This window comes from Apium graveolens, chromosome 2 (assembly GCF_009905375.1).
Source record: "Apium graveolens cultivar Ventura chromosome 2, ASM990537v1, whole genome shotgun sequence".
Taxonomy (NCBI): domain Eukaryota; kingdom Viridiplantae; phylum Streptophyta; class Magnoliopsida; order Apiales; family Apiaceae; genus Apium; species Apium graveolens.
Window position 1 is genome coordinate 229,518,428 of NC_133648.1, and position 18,069 is coordinate 229,536,496.

General features: G+C 34.8%; 2 protein-coding genes across 5 annotated transcripts; both read left to right on the forward strand.

Annotated features, from left to right (window-relative positions):
• The first annotated feature begins 1,845 nt into the window (after positions 1 to 1,845).
• LOC141708150 (tubulin alpha chain-like) lies at positions 1,846 to 6,488 on the forward strand. Of its 4 annotated transcripts, none has more exons than XR_012569414.1 (7): positions 1,846 to 2,049; positions 2,114 to 2,159; positions 2,272 to 2,972; positions 3,565 to 3,675; positions 3,795 to 4,296; positions 4,984 to 5,218; positions 6,238 to 6,488. XR_012569414.1 is itself a non-coding variant. In XM_074511629.1 (6 exons), exons 3-6 carry the CDS (start codon positions 2,922 to 2,924, stop codon positions 6,276 to 6,278), a joined length of 438 nt encoding a protein of 145 aa, XP_074367730.1. In that variant the 5' UTR covers positions 1,855 to 2,049; positions 2,114 to 2,159; positions 2,272 to 2,921; the 3' UTR covers positions 6,279 to 6,488. The 4 variants fall into 4 exon arrangements, 1 of the variants encoding a protein (XP_074367730.1); XR_012569412.1 differs by having other exon boundaries at positions 3,815 to 4,296; XM_074511629.1 differs by lacking the exon at positions 3,795 to 4,296 and having other exon boundaries at positions 1,855 to 2,049.
• A 6,941-nt stretch (positions 6,489 to 13,429) lies between these two features.
• LOC141697326 (uncharacterized) lies at positions 13,430 to 15,747 on the forward strand. Its single transcript, XM_074501629.1, has 4 exons — positions 13,430 to 14,736; positions 14,821 to 14,920; positions 15,038 to 15,161; positions 15,263 to 15,747. The coding sequence occupies exons 1-4, from the start codon at positions 13,430 to 13,432 to the stop codon at positions 15,745 to 15,747; spliced, it is 2,016 nt and encodes a 671-aa protein (XP_074357730.1).
• Positions 15,748 to 18,069: the final 2,322 nt, after the last annotated feature.

Consider the following 18,069-nt stretch of genomic DNA (forward strand, 5'->3'; position numbering starts at 1 on the left):
TCTGTTTAATAGTCTCTTCATTTATCATCTATTGTGCATCAACATCCTCTTCTCCATCAGAATCATTATCAACGTTAAGGTTTTCAAATGCAAGGGCTTCAACTTCATTTTCATCAAGACATTCCAAGCCTGGACACTTGCCATCATCAAAAGTCACATCTGTGCTTTCCATAATCTTCTTTTGATCAATCACATGACCCTGTAGGCAGTTCTCTCCAATGAATATCCCAGAAAAATTGCTTCAAAAACTTTTGAGTCAAATTTTCCCACATATTCAGAGTTGTCTTTCAAAATGTAACACTTGCTTCCAAACACATGAAGATGCTTTACAATAGGCTTTCTCTTAGACATGATTGAGTAAGGTGATTTTCCATGAGCCTTGTTAATGAGATATCTGTTTTGAGTGTAGACTGTGTAGCATGCAGTGTTAACAGCCTCTTCCTATAAACTTGTTGGCAACTTGGCATCTTGCAATATTGTTCTAGCAGCTTCAACCAATATTTTGTTCTTCCTTTCAACTACTTCATTTTGTTGAGGTTTTCTAGCTGCTGAGAATTCTTGAACAATGCCTTTGTTTTTGCAGAATTCACTCAATGTTGCATTCCTGAATCCTGTTCGATTATCACTTCTCAATCTTTTTACACAATTATGATCTTCAGCCTATTTTTCTATTTTCTTGATGTGCTCAGTTGTGATGTGTGGAGTTTCATCTTTAGAGTGCATGAACTCTACACAAGTATATCTTGAAAAATCATCCACCATCACAAGTGCAAATTTATTTCTTGAAATTGATAAGACATTTACTGGTCCAAACAAATCCATGTGAATAAATTGCTATGGTGCACTTATAGAATTCACATTTTTCGACTTGTGACTTGATCTTTTCATTTTTACTTTCTGACAAGCTTCACAAACTTCAATTTGAGCAAACTCCAGATTAGGCATGTCTCTTACTAACTCCTTTTTGACCAAGGTGTTGATTGCCTTGAAATTCAAGTGAGACAGCTTTTTATGACATAGCTTGCTTTGTTCTTCTGATGCCTTGGTGTAGAAGCAACAAATACCATCCTTATTTGTTGAGTCCAAGTATGCAACAAACAAGCTTCCTTTTCTTGCTCCTTTCAGAGTAACTTCACCAGTTTTCTTGCTGATAAAAGTGCAATCTTCTTTATTGAATAAAACTTCAAAACCTTTGTCTGCAAATTGACTACCACTGAGAAGATTCACTTCAAGACCAACTACCACTGCTACATCATCAATGACAACATTTCCAGAAACATTTTTGCCATATCCCATTGTGAATCCTTTGCTGTTGTCTCCAAAAGGCCAGCCTTCTCCTAAAACTGTGATAGCAGGGCCTTATCACCTGTCATATGTCTGGAACATCCACTATCAATGATCCATATGACCTTCTTCATCTTGCTCTGCACATAATGAGTTTTAAGTGTGTTTAGCAACCCATGCAGTGTTGGGCACTTTCTTCTTACACTACTAGAAATAGTGCCTACGACATCACCTCTTTAACATCGATTAGAAATGTCACTGATGTTAAAAGCAATTTTAACATCGGTCGCTTCAAAACTGATATTAAAGGTATTATAAGACATCGGTATCTTAACCAACCGATGTCTATAATCATTTTTTAAAAAGATAAAAAAGACCCGCTTCTTTCTTTCCCCCGTTAATACACACCAAAAAATTCCCCCCTTAACCAAAAAATTTATTCTCAGTTTTCCCTCGCTTAACCAAAACCATTTCCCCCCTCTCTCTCATTCTCTATTCTCTCTATCTCTTATTCTCTCGTCTCTTTTCTCTTTTCTCTCAGTCTCTCTTCTCTCTCTCTCTCATTCTCTTGTCTTTTTTCTCTCTTCTCTCAGTCTCTCTTCTCTCTCATCTCTCACTGTCTCTCTTCTCAATCACTCTTTTTAAACCTAATTATACCCCTATTTGTACAAACCTTTAATTAAACTCGATTAATTCCTAAATTGAGCTCGATTGGTGCTAAATAATCTTGAAAGAAGTTGGGTCTACTCGATTTATGCGAGAAAAGTAAGTTTATTTTGACTTTATTTTCAAATTTTATATTTTTATTTTAATAGAGATTTGTTTACAGGTCTCTAAAGCTTTGTTACTGAAACAAGTTGGGTTTTCTTGATTAGGTATGTATACAAGTAGCTTTGTTATTTTAATAGAGTTGGGTATGTATACAAGTAGTTTTTTTCCTAGAATATTATCAAGCCTGATTATGCTTTCCAAAACATTAAACTGCAGGTAAAAATCTAAATGGTTGTAAATAGTACCTCATGGCATATACAAATGTATGGCTGAAATTATACAACTGTGCATAGAGGATGGTTGCAATGTGGACGGATACTTTGTATGGTCTCCGTTAGATAACTGAGAATGGGGATCTGGATATATCTCAAGGTTTGGTCTGTACTTTGTTGATACAATGGATACAAATATTCTTTTATCATCAATCTTCTCAATTCTGGAAAACTACAATGGACAATCAACAACAACTTGAAGCTCTCAAACTCGATAACGACTCTTCTCAACCATCTATAAGTAGTCTTGCCCAGCTCAATTTGCTACTTTATAATTTAGTACAACTGATTCTAACTTGGGGTTTTGTTTATTTGTACTTTGTAATATGTATCTAGTTTATTCAATTAGTATGCAACAGTTCTGGCAAAACCAGAAGATTCGCACAGGGAACTGATGCTGCTTTTGCAGTGAATCTCATTAACAAGAAGCTTCTTCTTGATAATCCCCCTCATAATTTCAGCCTTCCACTTGCCTCCCATATCGAAGCTGTTAAGCCCGGGGAGGAGCCTATCAGTTTCGGCCCTACTGCCACTCTTGTTAACTATGGTCCTTCTTGGATTTTACAAACTGTTATTGACACTCACTAACACACTATGACTCCTGCAAGTGGAGAAGCTGCTCCTCACAAACCAAGAAAACATAAGGTATTTTCCTTTTTATGTCCCGTTTCTCTTGATTTTCAATTTATGTACTCATGCTTTTGCAAATGCACAACTGATGTTATCTTTTTTATTTGGTTAATTTACTTGTGATGTGTTAATATTATGTTCCTCTTGAATGCGAGTCAAGACAGACACATATGTGACAATTGGTTGTGATCATTTATTGGAATACATAGTATTACTTGAATTTGTCGCCTTTCATGACCTCTTTGAATAATTCTTAGCATTAGAGAAGATTCTTCGAATTTAATGATGAAAGTAACAAAAGTCGGCTTAATACGACAACTATATTTGTCAGCTCAATCCGACAACTATTTGTGTCACCTTAATACAACAAACATTAAAGACTTACTCATGTAAAGAAAGCACAAATCACTATATTTTCCCGTTACTGCAAGTTGGATTGCATTGGCTGTATCATTTATATTCAGTGACCTTTATATCACTAAATAAGTATCTCAAGATATCTCTTCACTAAATAAGTATCTCGAGATATCTCTTCACTAAATAAGTATCTCGAGATATCCCTTTATATTCGGTGACCTTTATATTTTCATTGTACTTTGTTGTACAGGTTTCATGTTTGATTCATGTAGATGGGTATGGATTCAACAATCCTATACCCCTTTCGCCACGGTATCTTCAAACTAATCCGGGGGAAAATAAGATTGGAGTATTAACCACGGTACGTTATCATTTAAACTATAATATTTACATATTTATTATAAAGCATTAAAATGACTTCTAGTGTTGTTATTGGTAATCTCAATGCTGCTTTATTCAATTCTGGTTTTGGGAATTCAGTGAAATCTTTGCTTCGACAGCCGAGATTTCTGTCTGCGCATTCCCAATTCTATTACGAGGCTCTAGAAAGTCGTAAGGGATTTGGGACTAGAGAGAATTGTTTTGATATAGTTGGAAACTACTCACATTACACAAATATAATGGCATCAGCTTCTGCAGCTGGAGATATTGTTGTGGATAGCTTGAGGTTTGGGAATGTCACTAGTTTTGCAAAATATATAGGTGTTTATTGTAATGAGAGAGTTGGTTGTAGGAGTTTTCAGAAATTGAGTATGAGACTCACAAGTACAGAACCGTATGACACTCATTGCTTGGTTCGTGGGTATTTTATATTTGATGTTAAACAGAGGTCTTTTAGCTCTACTTCAAATTTTGATCCTTCTTTGAAGACTTCCCATGCCTCCTCTTCGCCATGTTACTCGGACGGATTAGTTCCAGATATGACAGTGAATGGATTATCATGTAGCCAACAGCTTGCAACTACTAATGTGCTAGCTGACCAGTATGTCACCTTACTTTGGTATTACTTTACAGCTGTATTTGAATGTTTTTAAATGTGTTATAATAAAATTCGGATAGTCACAATGACCTAATCTTGTCAAACTTGTGCTCGGTAAGTTCTCTCATCATCTAACTTCAAAAGGCTCGTTCTGTAATAATTCTTCTAAAAAATGATCATTTTTCAATCCTTTTAATATATGCCGAAATTCTATAACTTATTCTGTTTTATTACATCCTGGAATCCTTTGAAGTTGTTAAAGTGTTAAACTAAATTATAAAGTTTTTAACAAACATAGTCCGAAGTATAATCTTTATTGACTTTAATGTCTACTACTGATCCCAGTGATAAGTCATTTCTATCATCAAAAAATATGTATACCATCATATAGTGGTGACGTGGTGTACCTAAACTATACTAGACCGTACCATCAAAGCTGAACTAGTTCCAAAAAAAATGAGAGAGTGCCTTTCAATCCACATTGGTCAAGCTGGAATTCAAGTAGGAAATACGTGTTGGGAACTTTACTGCTTTGAACATGGCATTGAGGTTATTCCTATTGTGTACATGCCATTTCTACCTGTTTTTGTTTAAAAAAAACTCGTGCATGTTTGTTAATGTTCATTGTTTGTTTGATAAATTTGTATTCGGTGAAATGTGAATTAACAATTTCTTGATGCTTTTGAATAGGCTGATGGACAAATGGCGAGTGATCAAAGTTTAGGGAAAGAAAACGACGCGTTTAACATGTTTATCAGTGAAACAGGGTCTGGTAAACACGTCCCTCGTGCTGTGTTTGTTGATCTTGAACCTACTGTTATTGATGAGGTTCGTACTGGTGCATATCGACAGTTGTTTCATCCTGAGCAACTTATCAGTGGCAAAGAAGATGCTGCTAATAACTTCGCTCGCGGACACTATACCAGTAAGTTCATTTTCTTTTGGATGAGTAGTAATTCAAAGTAAGTTTTATTATTCAGAAGATTGATAACATAAATTGTTAAGAACATTTTGTCTAGTAATATTTGTAGGCGTTCAAACAAAGTTATTGAATTGTTATTGAAATTTAAGCTAAATCTACCAGCCCGGATGCATCAGTAAACGGTTTACGACATAATCTCCCTGTTTAATCTGGATGTTAGAAGGTAATATCAATTTGTAAGCTAAAACAAGTGATTGAGGTCAAAACCGCTGTATTCATTTGTGCTAACCTTTGTCAAATTGTTCTTGCATGATTTCCGCGATCTGATTGGAATTTTTAAAATGTGGTTGGTGGTTTATCTTATCATAGATGCTAATTTTTTCTAGCGGTGGCTGTTTTGTGATCACCATTCTTATCTAGCAGTATTAGAGATTCTGAGAACTAGGAGTGCACTGCACTTCAGCTGCTTCTAGTTACTTCATTTTTTATATATTGAACATTTATAAAATTAGGAGGTGTAGCTAGGTTGAAGACATGTCATTGAAATGTTTTAGACTGTCTGGGATCTTAGAAGTCCTTTAATTGTCCAGTACTCCCCCCGTTCTGCAAGTCTTGATAGTTTAAACAGAAATTACAGCAAATATGGTAGTACTAATAAGCAGGGGTAGCTAGTTGTTGGTGTCTTCTCCCTGTTCTACAATTAGTCTATCATTATATTCTTAAGCTATATCTGCAAGACCGATCGCAACTCCTAACTAATTAAAGCGATACTCAATAAAAAATGTTGGGTTTGCTTGTTATCACTAGATTACAATTGGTATAATATGATAGGCATTGTAATCTCTACAATGTTGTACCCATTTTTTTTAGCACTAGCAATGATGCCCTTCATGCTGGTTCCCTCGGGAATGCAACATTATCTTCAATTGTCTATTCCTTGATTACATTGTTTGATCAGTTCTTTTCACTTTTCAGGCTTATGTTTTTTGTTAGACTTTTAAATTTTTCCCGTACCTTTTCAGATTCTTCAGATTACATCCCATCTCCAACAAAGTTGCGATGAACAACCTTAAGCTTGGAGTTGATGTAGCAAGTGCCCACAATCTTCTGCCAAAGGACGGGCAAGGCCTTTTACAAAGATCCTCGCGGCGAAACACAAGGGCCTTTTTATGGTGTTTATATTAGAATGAATTTTTGTATGTATGTATATATTTTTTTGTTAACAATAATTATATTACTAGCATTATTAATGACAAATTCATTTTTTTGATTATTTTTGTTTTAAATGCTTCTTTTATCTATGGTTCTCATGAATCTATGGAATGAAAATGATGTCTAAAATGTTAAAACACATCGACTTGTGCAAGTGAAATCGATGTCAAAAGTAAAAGTTTATATTAAAATAATTGAAATAAACTGATGTCTTTCACTATAATGCACAACGGTTCCATTGAAAAATGATGTTAAATAAGAACTTTGACATCGCTACATCAAGGAAAACCAATGTGATATATAACATATAACATCTTATCTTGAAAGAGAACTGATGTCTAAGGTCCTCTTTAACATGGCTTCCACAGACCAACCGATGTACTATAAAATTTAAGACATCATTTTTTTTAAGAATATGATGTCTATCAGTTAAAAGTTCTGCCTTGTTATATATTTAAAGTGCTTTTTAACCTCCTAAATACCATTTTTCATAATCTAGTTTTAACATGTTATTAAAAAAAAGGGCTAATTATACATCAGTTTGCTCAAAAAACCGATGTCTATGTTAATCTTTAACATCGGCTAAAAACCACTGTTAAAGACCCCTACCTTTCTCTACACATGCGAAGACATCGGTTTTAAAAAAAAAGACATCGGTTTATAACCGATGTCTAAGGGCATTTTTCTAGTAGTGTTATTAACTGATTTAGCAGAAGTAGAATGAGTTGTTTCAGATAAAATAGAATTCAATGACAGTTGTGCATTTTCCCTATCTGTTGTCGATCCAATTTTTATTTCTTTAAGGTCTACTCTCAGTTTGTGACAACTTTTCATCACTTTCAAGTTGCAAGGGATTCAATCAAACTTGTCACAGAATGAGTAAGGATCATTTGCATCTGCTTCATTGTATTTGCAGGCTCCTTCAGCTGGCTTGCTAACAACCTTTTTACAAAGGAGAGTTAGGTGATTCACAGAGCCACATTTTTCATATTTCTTTCTTGGAGCATCTGCAACATAAGCAAAATATTGCTTTTGTTTATCCCTATTTTCCCATTTCTATTATTCTTTTTCTTTCTTGCATCTTCAGTTTTGATTTCTTTGACAGGTGTCTTGGAACCTTGATTATCCATGAGCTTCTCTTCAGCTTTGAAAGATTGAGTTGCTTTTGCATCTTTCTTCTCATTGTCTTCATCAGCAATTTCTTGCTTGATAATCAACTTTTCTTTACTGAAATTAACTCCATATGCCTTGAACATAGATGAATCAACCTTTTTATGGATTGTTGGAATATTTTCATTTTCTGTTGCTTTCCCTTTGTCACCTATATTTTTCTTCTTGCTGTTCAAGGCATCATAATTAAGACCAATAGAAATATTTGCACATGGCTTATTTTTCTCATGGTATTGTCCAATTAACTCAGATGCATTCTTGAAGGACTTCAATTTAACTTCATTCCTTTCTAGCTTTTCCCTTAGCACTGCTTCAATTTCACTTGCACACTTGAGCTTGTTCTTCAGATATGCATTTTCTTGTCTTACAGCTTCAAGCTCTACCAACAAGAATTCAGCTTCTTGTTTCTCACCTTCAAGCTTCTTATTTATCTTTGTCAGTCTGCTAACTTCTTCATTAGCAGCAACCATACTTGTATGTATGTGAAACATTTCTGTGCTCATCTTCTCTACAGTTTCCTTATATTGACTCACGTTTAAATCAATGGTGGTGAGAGTTGGTACCTGTGATTTTGATGAGGATGACTCTCCTTCTTCCAAGGCCATTAGTGCATAATTTCCAACTTCCTCATCTTCATTATTATCAGAATCATCCCAACTTTTTCCCTCTGCAATATAAGCTTTGCTTTGCTGTTTCTTCAGAAGAGCTTCATACTTTGCTTCCAGTTCAAGATAATCTTTATCTTTCTTTACTTTCTTGGGTTTCCTGCATTCTGTAGCAAAATGGCCTAGTTCATCACAATTGAAGCATCTTATCTTTGATTTGTCAATAGATCCAGTTTTGTAACCATTTTTGCTATCAGATGTGTACTTTCCTTTTCCTTTCCAGTTGCTGTCTTTGTTGAATGATTGTCCTTTACCCTTGAATAATCTTGTCCTCTTTACTCTAATGTTAGAGAACTTTCTTGCTAGATAGGCCATTGACTGCTCAAGCTCATCAAGTTCATCCAAGGTGTAGAACTCATCTTCTTCCAATTCCAGAATGACATGTTCTTGTGAATCATTTGTTCTTTGATCACTATTTGAGGCAACTGGAGTTTAGGATCTTGGCTCATCATTAGAGGTCTGGCTTTCATTACCAATTAGAGCACTTGAACCATCTATAACATGCCCTTGAAAAGCTCTTAATGACTGTCTTTGAATCATTTCTAATTCATATATTTTTAAGATTCCATAAAGAACTTTCAGTGTAAGCAAAAATTTCAGATTCACTTCTTCAGCTTCATATTATTTGTCATGAAGCTGCAAGTCATTTATCAGCTTATTGAGCCTTTCAAACATATTAGTGATACTTTCTTTTGGCTTGGCCATGAAACCCTCATATTGTGAAATCAGTATCCTTCTTTGATTAGATCTGACTTCCTTAGTTCCCTCACAGAGTATTTCAATCTTTTCCCAGATCTGCTTGGCAGTGTCACAGTTGACAATGTTATTGTACATTACATTGTCAAGTGACTCTATCAATATCAGCTGCAAGCCACTATCCAGGGAGACTTTTTCTTTCTCAGGATCAGAGTACTCAGAAGGGTCTTTTGGAGCATAATGAACTGGAATAACCATATCACCATCGATAGATTCCTCAACTCTAACCATAGGAGTGAAGGGCCCATTTTTTAGAATCTGAATGTAGAGTGGATTGGCCATCCTGATAAACAACAACATTTTCTTTTTCCACAGAGTGTAGTTAGCTTTGTCAAAAGTAGGAATTTTAATGCTACTGATTTTTTATGTATTCATTCTTCCAAGATCTTGAATCTGTTTACTTTCAGATTTTGCTCTGATACCACTTGTTAGGTAATGAATTACACACAAGGGAGGGGGGTGAATGTGTTTTTGTGTTTTAATGCTTTTCTTGAACTATTTTGGTTGTGAACAAAGTAAATCAAATCTTGTAGTGAAATGTGTTCATGCAGAAATTAAACATGCAATAATAAAGAACACAGGTTTTCAAAACTCACTTAATTTTATATTAAAATTAAGAATGTTTTGCTACAAAATTTCTAGGCTCTTTGTTGATAAAGAGCTTAGCTTCTTTCTTGAGAGAATACAAGAGTTCTTGATCTAAATTGTTACTTCTAACAAAGGACCAGTGTTAACTTTATATTCTAGTTAACTGCTGGTTTACACAGTATACAATAAGAGATGCTATTCACTTTAGTAAACTGTCACTAATCATTTCCATTTTAGGAAAAGTATATCTTCCATTTCTGGCTTAGCATATCTTTGCATACTCTGTTAACTTTAATCTTCCTTTGTCAGTTAATCTTCACCCTTGATCTTGCACACTCTTCAAGCTACTTTTTATAGACTTGTCAATCCAACTGGTTGGATTGTTTGTTAATTGTTAATCTTGGATATTGAACTGATCTGTAATTTGTACTTTGAGATTTTACCTCGAGATCTCCAGTTAGGCATATAGAGATCTTGACATCTCGATAAGTATATTGGCTTATCGAGATCTCTAATACTCCATAGTTGATTTGACTTGTAGAGGTCTCTGAGTTCTCTATAAGAGAATCTGGCTTATCGAGACCTCTAATCTTCATATCTTCACTTTGACTTATCGATATCTCTGAGTTCTCTAGTGACTTATTGACTTGTCGATAACTCAGAGTTCGCTAGTCAAATTTGACTTGTCGATAACTCAGTGTCCTCTAGTCAAATTTGACTTGTCGATAACTCAGAGTTCTCTAGTGAATTTTGGCTTGTCGATATCTCTGAGTTCTCTAGTGAAATTTGACTTATCGATAACTCAGAGTTCTCTAGTGAATTTTGACTTGTCGATAACTCTGAGTTCTCTAGTGAAGAAATGACTTGTCGATATCTCCAATCTTCATGTCTTCAATTTGGCTTATCGATATCTCTGAGTTCTCTAGTAGCTTTCCTGAGTTCTCAATAAGTCATTCTGGAGTTCTCGAATGACTTCTCTATAAAACTAAATCTGTGATTTGTAGAGATCTTGACTTAGAACATTTTTCCCAAAACAGATTTATTCAATTCCAAGCTTCTTCATAATTCTTCTGAGGCATGATCTACTTGATCTTCTTCCAGATAGAATTCTTAGGCTTGATACTGTTTAAATAAAAAGACTCCAGTCTGCTCCTTTGACATTTTTACAGACTTTAAATATTACAAGTACAAAATGCAAACTAAGATTACTGTGCAACTTACTTAGGGTTGTCAATTTGACTTAGTCTTGTTAAAGTACAGGCATGTCTTGCACAACATGATATATCAAAGGAGACATGACGAAGCATATTTCACCAAAATTCTTCTACACTCATGAGCTTCAAAAGAATGATAAAATTGATGTACAAAAAATTCGGTCACGTGACAACCTTGCTGATTTATTCATAAAATAATTACTGAACTCAACATTTAGATGGAATGCGTCGACTCAAGGATTTGTTTCAACAAAATTCAGAGAATGATTAATTTTTCCAAGGGGAGATTGTAATCTTTTTCCTTCGTCAAAGTTCTTATCCCACTGGATTTTTCTTTGACAAGGTTTTAACGAGGCAGTCTATGATCCATACCACAATGACAATCAAAGGGGAGTGTTGTGAATTGATTTGTCACATGGTCAAATATTATAATAGTAGAGATAAGCTTTAGGTGTAGAATTTTTATCATGTAAATTAATTACATGTCCTCTTTCACTTGCTATAAATATAACTTGAATCTCTGAATGAAAATTGCACCGAGCATTCTATCTTCTCTGCTCTTTCTCCTCCCCATATTGCTCTCTTTCCGATCAAATATACACTACTAGAAAATGGGGTTAAATTGAATCGGACCTAAATTCAATCGTATATGGTTGAATTTAAAATTAACATTGTTAGAGTTTTGACCATCACCCAAATTCAACCGAACAAATTCAACCGACACTAAATTCAACCGAATAAATTCAACCGATTTTAAATTCAACCAGAACCAGTGGAATTTAGTGTTACCATTTTTTCCCTGCGCAGAACCAGTTGAACCAGTTAAATTCAACCGGTTTTAAATTCAACCGGTTTTAAATGTTATTAATTTTAATACAAGTAGAACCGGTTGAATAAAACTAAAATCAACTGATATCGGTTGAAAATATTAATTATAAAGGCAACCGTATCTGGTTGAATATACCCGCTGTCTTTTTTCAACCGTTTCATGTTGTATTTGGGTAACACATTTAGAAACCCTACTGTTAGTATCCTTTCCTTCCAGTGGCCTCCCTTTTCTTCTTTCACCATTTTTTCCCATCTCCTTTAATTCCTTAAGCTTCAATTTTATAAGTATTCATGTCCAAGTAAGTATTCTTCCAAATTTTTCATAAATATACTTGTAATTCTTGTATTCATATATGTCAATTATGTTAATATTGTTATTTTTTTATACTAAATAAACTATCTTAATTATTGTGGCTAAATTAGGGTGATTATTACTTGTTTTTAGTATGTTAAGATAATCTTAAGACATTGAGTTATATAATGATTATATCAATCATACTAATGAAATATTAATTTAATTGAGTTGTTTATTGATGTTATTTCTTATCTATAATAATTAATTAATCAATATGATAATTGTAGATGTCATCCGATCGAAGTTGGATGCATCATAGGTTTGATGCAAGGAATAATATAACCGAGGAGTACAAACATGCTGTACAAAATTTCATCAATGTTGCTATGAAAGGGGAAGTTGATTTAATAGGGAGGATAAGATGCCCATGTAATGAGTATGGAAATACATAGCATAAATTACCCGACCATGTAACTTATGATTTGTATCGACATGGCATTATGGAGTCATATACTAAATGGGGTTTTCATGGCGAAAAGCATAAATCTGGGATTGAAGCCGAGACTAGTTTGGGTAATGATGGATGATGATATGTATGATGCACGTGAAATGCTTTGAGACTTTGCGGATGCACATGGAATTTTCGGGAATGGTGAGGAGCTGCAACAATAATTTTTTTATGAGATGTTAGACGGTGCTTCTGAACCACTTTATCCAAATTGTCCAAGTTCTATTCGTAAATTGGTTGTTATATTTCAAGAACAAGCATGGTTGTAGTAATAATGGTTTTGATGAGTTACTTGAACTTATTGGGTCAGTATTGCCGGGGAAACACAATCTAACTGAGACATATTATGATGTGAAAAAGATGATAAATGGTTTGAATATGGGATATGAAAAGATTGATACTTGCGAGAATGATTGCATGTTATTTTATAATGAAAATAGTAAAAAGACATGTTGTGACATATGTCACAAAGGCCGATATAAGGACCGAAAGGATAACCAAAAGAAGCTGATTCCAAGAAAGATCTTGCGATACTTTCCACTTATACCGAGACTACAACGTTTGTAAATGTGTGAGCAAACTGCTAAGTGTATGACGTGGCACCATGATAGAGTCATTGTTGATGGTCAGTTATCTCACCCGGCAGATGAAGATGAATGGAAAACATTTGTTGCTAGATTTTCAAGATTTGAAAAAGAGGCAGGAATATCAGACTTGACCTTTCTAGTGATGGATTTGGCCCATTTCATGATCCACTTGCAAGGGATTATACCATAGCCCATTGTGGTGGTTGTTTACAACCTTCCACCATCTATGTGCATGAAAGCTGTATATATGTTCATGCCTCTCATTATTCTCGGTCCTACTGATCCTATAAAAGACCTAAAAATTTACCTCCAACCGTTAATTGATGAATTGAAGCTATTATGGCATACATGAGTGGAAACATATGATAGGTCATCACACATAAATTTTCAGATGAGGGTTGCACTAATGTGGACAATTAGCGACTTTCCAGCACTTGCGATGTTAAGTGGATGGTCGACTAAGGGTAAGTTGTCTTGTCATGTATGTAGTGGTGATTCTAAAGGATTTCAACTAAGGAATGGTGGTAAGCCTTCTTTCTTTGGCACTGCTCGAAATTTTTTGGAACCATGTGATCCATTGAGGAGTAGCACAAAGTTTGGAAAGAGAGAGGTTTGTTCTGTTACAGCTCGACATTCAGGTGGAAGGGCAAATGCTGTATGTGATCTTATACAATTTCATCCTCCAAGAAAGTTAACAAAAAGAAGACCTCGGGACTATGGTGTTACTCATAATTGGACTCATTATTCTCCATTTTTTGAGCTCCCGTATTGGGAGACACTTGATCTTCGTCACAATATTGATGTCATGCATACTGAAAATAATGTTTTTGAAAACATATTCTACACGATATTAGCTGACAAGAACGAGACCAAAGATAACTTAAAATTAAGGTATGATTGTGAGGAACTTGGTATACGACGTGAGTTGTGGGTTCAAGATGGAGACATAATGCCATATGCTTCATATATGCTCTTGAGGGAACAAGTTGATAATTTCTTTGAGTGGATTTCAATACTTAAACTTCCGGATGGTTACGTTTCAAATATATCTAGGTGTGTGAATTTTGAAAAATATACTATTCATGGTATGAAATCGCATTATTGTCATATTTTCATGCAAAAATTGTTGCCTATTATTTGTCGTGACTTATTGACGAGGCAAGTGGGTGATGCCATTATTGAATTGTCTAACTTCTTCCAAGATTTGTGCTCATCTACCTTGAAATACTCCAATTTATTAAAAATGGAGAAAGATAGTGTGAGGATAATAGCTAAGTTTAAAACCATCTTTACTCCCGGTTTCTTTGACCTGATGGAGCACTTGCCACTGCATTTGGCCACCGATTGTAAGTTGGGTGGCCCTGTTACATATCGATGGATGTACCCTTTTAAAAGATTTTTACATGGATTAAAGATGAAAGTTAGAAATAAAGCACATTTAGAGGGTTCAACGGCTGAACGCTATATCGAGGAGGAATGTGTGCACTTTTGTTCTCTATATTTTGAATCCAAACTTGAAATAGTGCACAATCGATTGTGTCGTAATGAGGCACCCAAAATATATAATGATTCTAACTTGTTAGAAGTTTACACGTATCCGGCGAAACCCATTTTAAGAAAAGGGCATAGAATCTTGACGGTCAATGAAGATAGACTCATCAAATATTATGTTCTTATCAACACACCAGAGGTTGCAAAGTACTTGGGGTAAGGTCTTTAACAAATCTATGATATTTTTTTACTTTGATTTATTTTATTATAATGAATGTTATTTGTTTTTAGTGAATTTAACAAGTTGGTACATAGACAATACCCAGAGTTTGATGATGCGACAAAAGAAAGATTTCAAAAAGATCGATTCACAAATTGGTTTGAAAGAAGGGTACGTGTCTAAACACATACATATAAATGTTTCTTATTGTCCTCAAATATTATAACTATAATTCACTTATATATATATATTTTAGGTAGCGGATGATCCACAACTCAATTTTTTAAGGATTTAATAAAAGGTCTGATGCGCGATGTGGATATTTACAATGGTTGCCACTGTAATGGTTACAAATTTGGTTGTGCGAATCCTAATGAACGCACTTCACCAAATTCGGGTGTGCTTGTAATTGGTAAGAAATATATGGTACTTAATAATTTCGTATCCATTGTTCTCTCATTTGTTATAATAATGAATTGCTTGTACCTAAGAAATTTACTCATTTATAAGTAGAATCTTCATATAAGGGGAGTTTTGAAAATAATTATGGTCTACTCGAAGAAATACTTGAGCTTCATTACCGTAATGGGCATAAAGTTATATTATTTAAATGTCATTGGTTTGATCATACAAAGCATGTCAAGTTGGATAGAAATAGGATGACTACGGGGGATGTTCGATCAACATTAAATGCGGAAGATAGGTTCGTGTTAGCTAGTCAAGCTCATCAAGTGTATTATGCGAGGCATATTTCAAATCCAAGATCACCATGGTACACCATTTTAACAACAAAGAGTCATTTTGTTAATGAAGAAGTGAAATCTAAAAGGAGCTTTACATCAAGTGAAGATGCCTTGCAAAATGAGGTTTCAAATGCTTCATCATCTCGTGTCGAGCCTGTGATGATTCGTGATCCTTCAAATTTTTTTATTGATTTGAGATTTTTTGAAAATGACAATTCTACGGATGAGTATAACATTTTAAGACTATTTTCGTGAATTTCTAAATTTGTTTTCAAGTGCACCTCGGTTCGTTAATTGCAAGTTTCAGGGCAAACCGAGACTCAGAACCCTCGTAATTATCTTATAAGCTACGTGTATGCTTCTGAGAATTGGTAACTGATACTTGTCAAATTATCTGCCTATTTCCTGTACGTGGCAATTTTTAGTATAATATAAAAAAAACAAAATAATTGCAGTCAAGTTTTTTTACAAACATCTCTGTCTTCCTCTTCTTTTCACTTCATCTACCCGTTTCTTTTCTTTCTCCTGCTAAACCCTCCCGCAGCTCCCCTCCATCGACCCCTGTTCCCTCTTCTTCTCTTTCTTTCTTTTCTTTTTTACTTTAAATTACCCATGAATTCCTTCTCTTGAACATGTATAGATACATATGTATATATATAATTCGGCTTCGATTTAAATTCAAGGTTGATGTTAGAAACTGGAAGATTATTGCTGTTATGCGAGTGTTGTGATGTTGCGAGGTAGACAGAGGGCTCGACCTCGATCAGACACCCGTGATTTGGGGTCGATCGGAGGTCAGCCGGCCACCGCCGATGAACCCAGCGAGCCGGTGGTCGTGTTTGATGCTGTTGGGTGGCATTTTTGTTGAAAGAAATTAAGTAGCGAAGTTGATTTGAGCCTCTTGAATATGTTGATGGTCGAGCATTTTTCGTATTTGATTCTGTTGAATTGTGATTGTTGGTTTCGGTTTCGAGTTTTATGAATAGACGAATGTGTAACAAACCAGGGGATATTTCAGTGGTGCTTATATGTGAATTAAAACTGGGTTTGAGTAACTTGTTGATTCCGGTTTATTAATATTTGAATAGATTTTAGTTTTGTGCGGTTTTTAGTCGGGTTTCTAAAATTTCGTTCTTGTTCTGTTTTGTTTTGCAAAATAAGCGAAGTGTTTATATGATTGTTCGTTGGTTTATATTTTTGTTTTGTGTGGATGTTGAATTGGGTTTGTGTGTATAAATCGAACTGGGTATTGTAACTAAATAAGGATTTCTGCTTGGTTGTTCAAACTTTTAGTTCAGGTTAGCTGTCGGTAAATAGATTGTGAAATGTGATTGTTGAGATTGTTGCGTCGATTTGGAAATCGACTGGTAGTCCGATAAATAGAGGAAACGCTGCCCGATTTTCAGGAAATTTATTCCAAAAATTCGGGAACATATCCTATAAGATATCGGGAATACCAGTCAAGCGTATATGACTATATAATTATAAATATAACTATTTTACAATAGTGCTTGCGTGTTGTGATAAATGTATTGTAAAGATTCGTCAACTCTATCTTCTGAATTGATAGTTGTATATACTTATCGAAAAAGGTTATTGAACCAAGTTATGAATACGAACCTGATCTGTTATGTGTATTATAGTAATACGAATAAGTGCGAGTCAGGATTGTTATTGTCTGGGTATGATTAATAGCGAGGATATGTCAAGCATAACTGGGCGACTAACACAGAGTATTTCGACCCTGTAGGTTCTAGGAGGGAAACCGAAAGTGGACGTTGGACTAAAGATAACCTAGGGGTCAGTCGATGAGCTCAGTAGGGTTTCAACCGAAAAACCTGAGTGTCGAAGTCGAATCCAAGGTGAACTAGTGGTTGGACGTTAAAGCCTGAGCGTTCGAGTAGGCTCAGAGTCGATCAGTAATAATTGTAAAGCTTGCAAGGCAAGTACTTTTAAACTTTTCTCGAAATACAGTGCAAATATTTCTAAATTCTCTTATGACATATTGTTAAGCATTCAAAATAGTTTTGTTTTATATGGTGAGTACCTTGAATCATACAGCCTTGAACCCGAATCACATCATTTGGTCTTTGAGCCATAAGCCTTATTCCTTGTAAACTATCCCTTATTGATTTCCAGATACTAAACCACACAAGTATGATACTACTCTCCGAATATATAAGTACCAAACACCAATCACTAGAACCGAATTGTTTGAACATACAGAAACTTTTATACCCCAACCATTTTGGATAACATCAAAGAACTAAACCTTGAAAAATCTTGGTTCATCTAATACCTGATTCCCTTATAGACTGGACGCCATTTCTTTTATATACTCTGATATACCCTCGTGGTACCCATGAATTTTCACCATGCTCTTATACAAATGTTTTATTACTATTGATTACGATCCTATTTTATTGAGTTATATTGTTTATCATATTGAACTGTTTTAGAATTGGATAGTTTTCTTTATGTGGACCAGATATGGTCAGACCAGATTCATGGTCGAATTAGGCCAATGTGTGTCTTGGATCCAGTTTATAGAGCAGAGCTGTGTGCCTTACTCGGGGT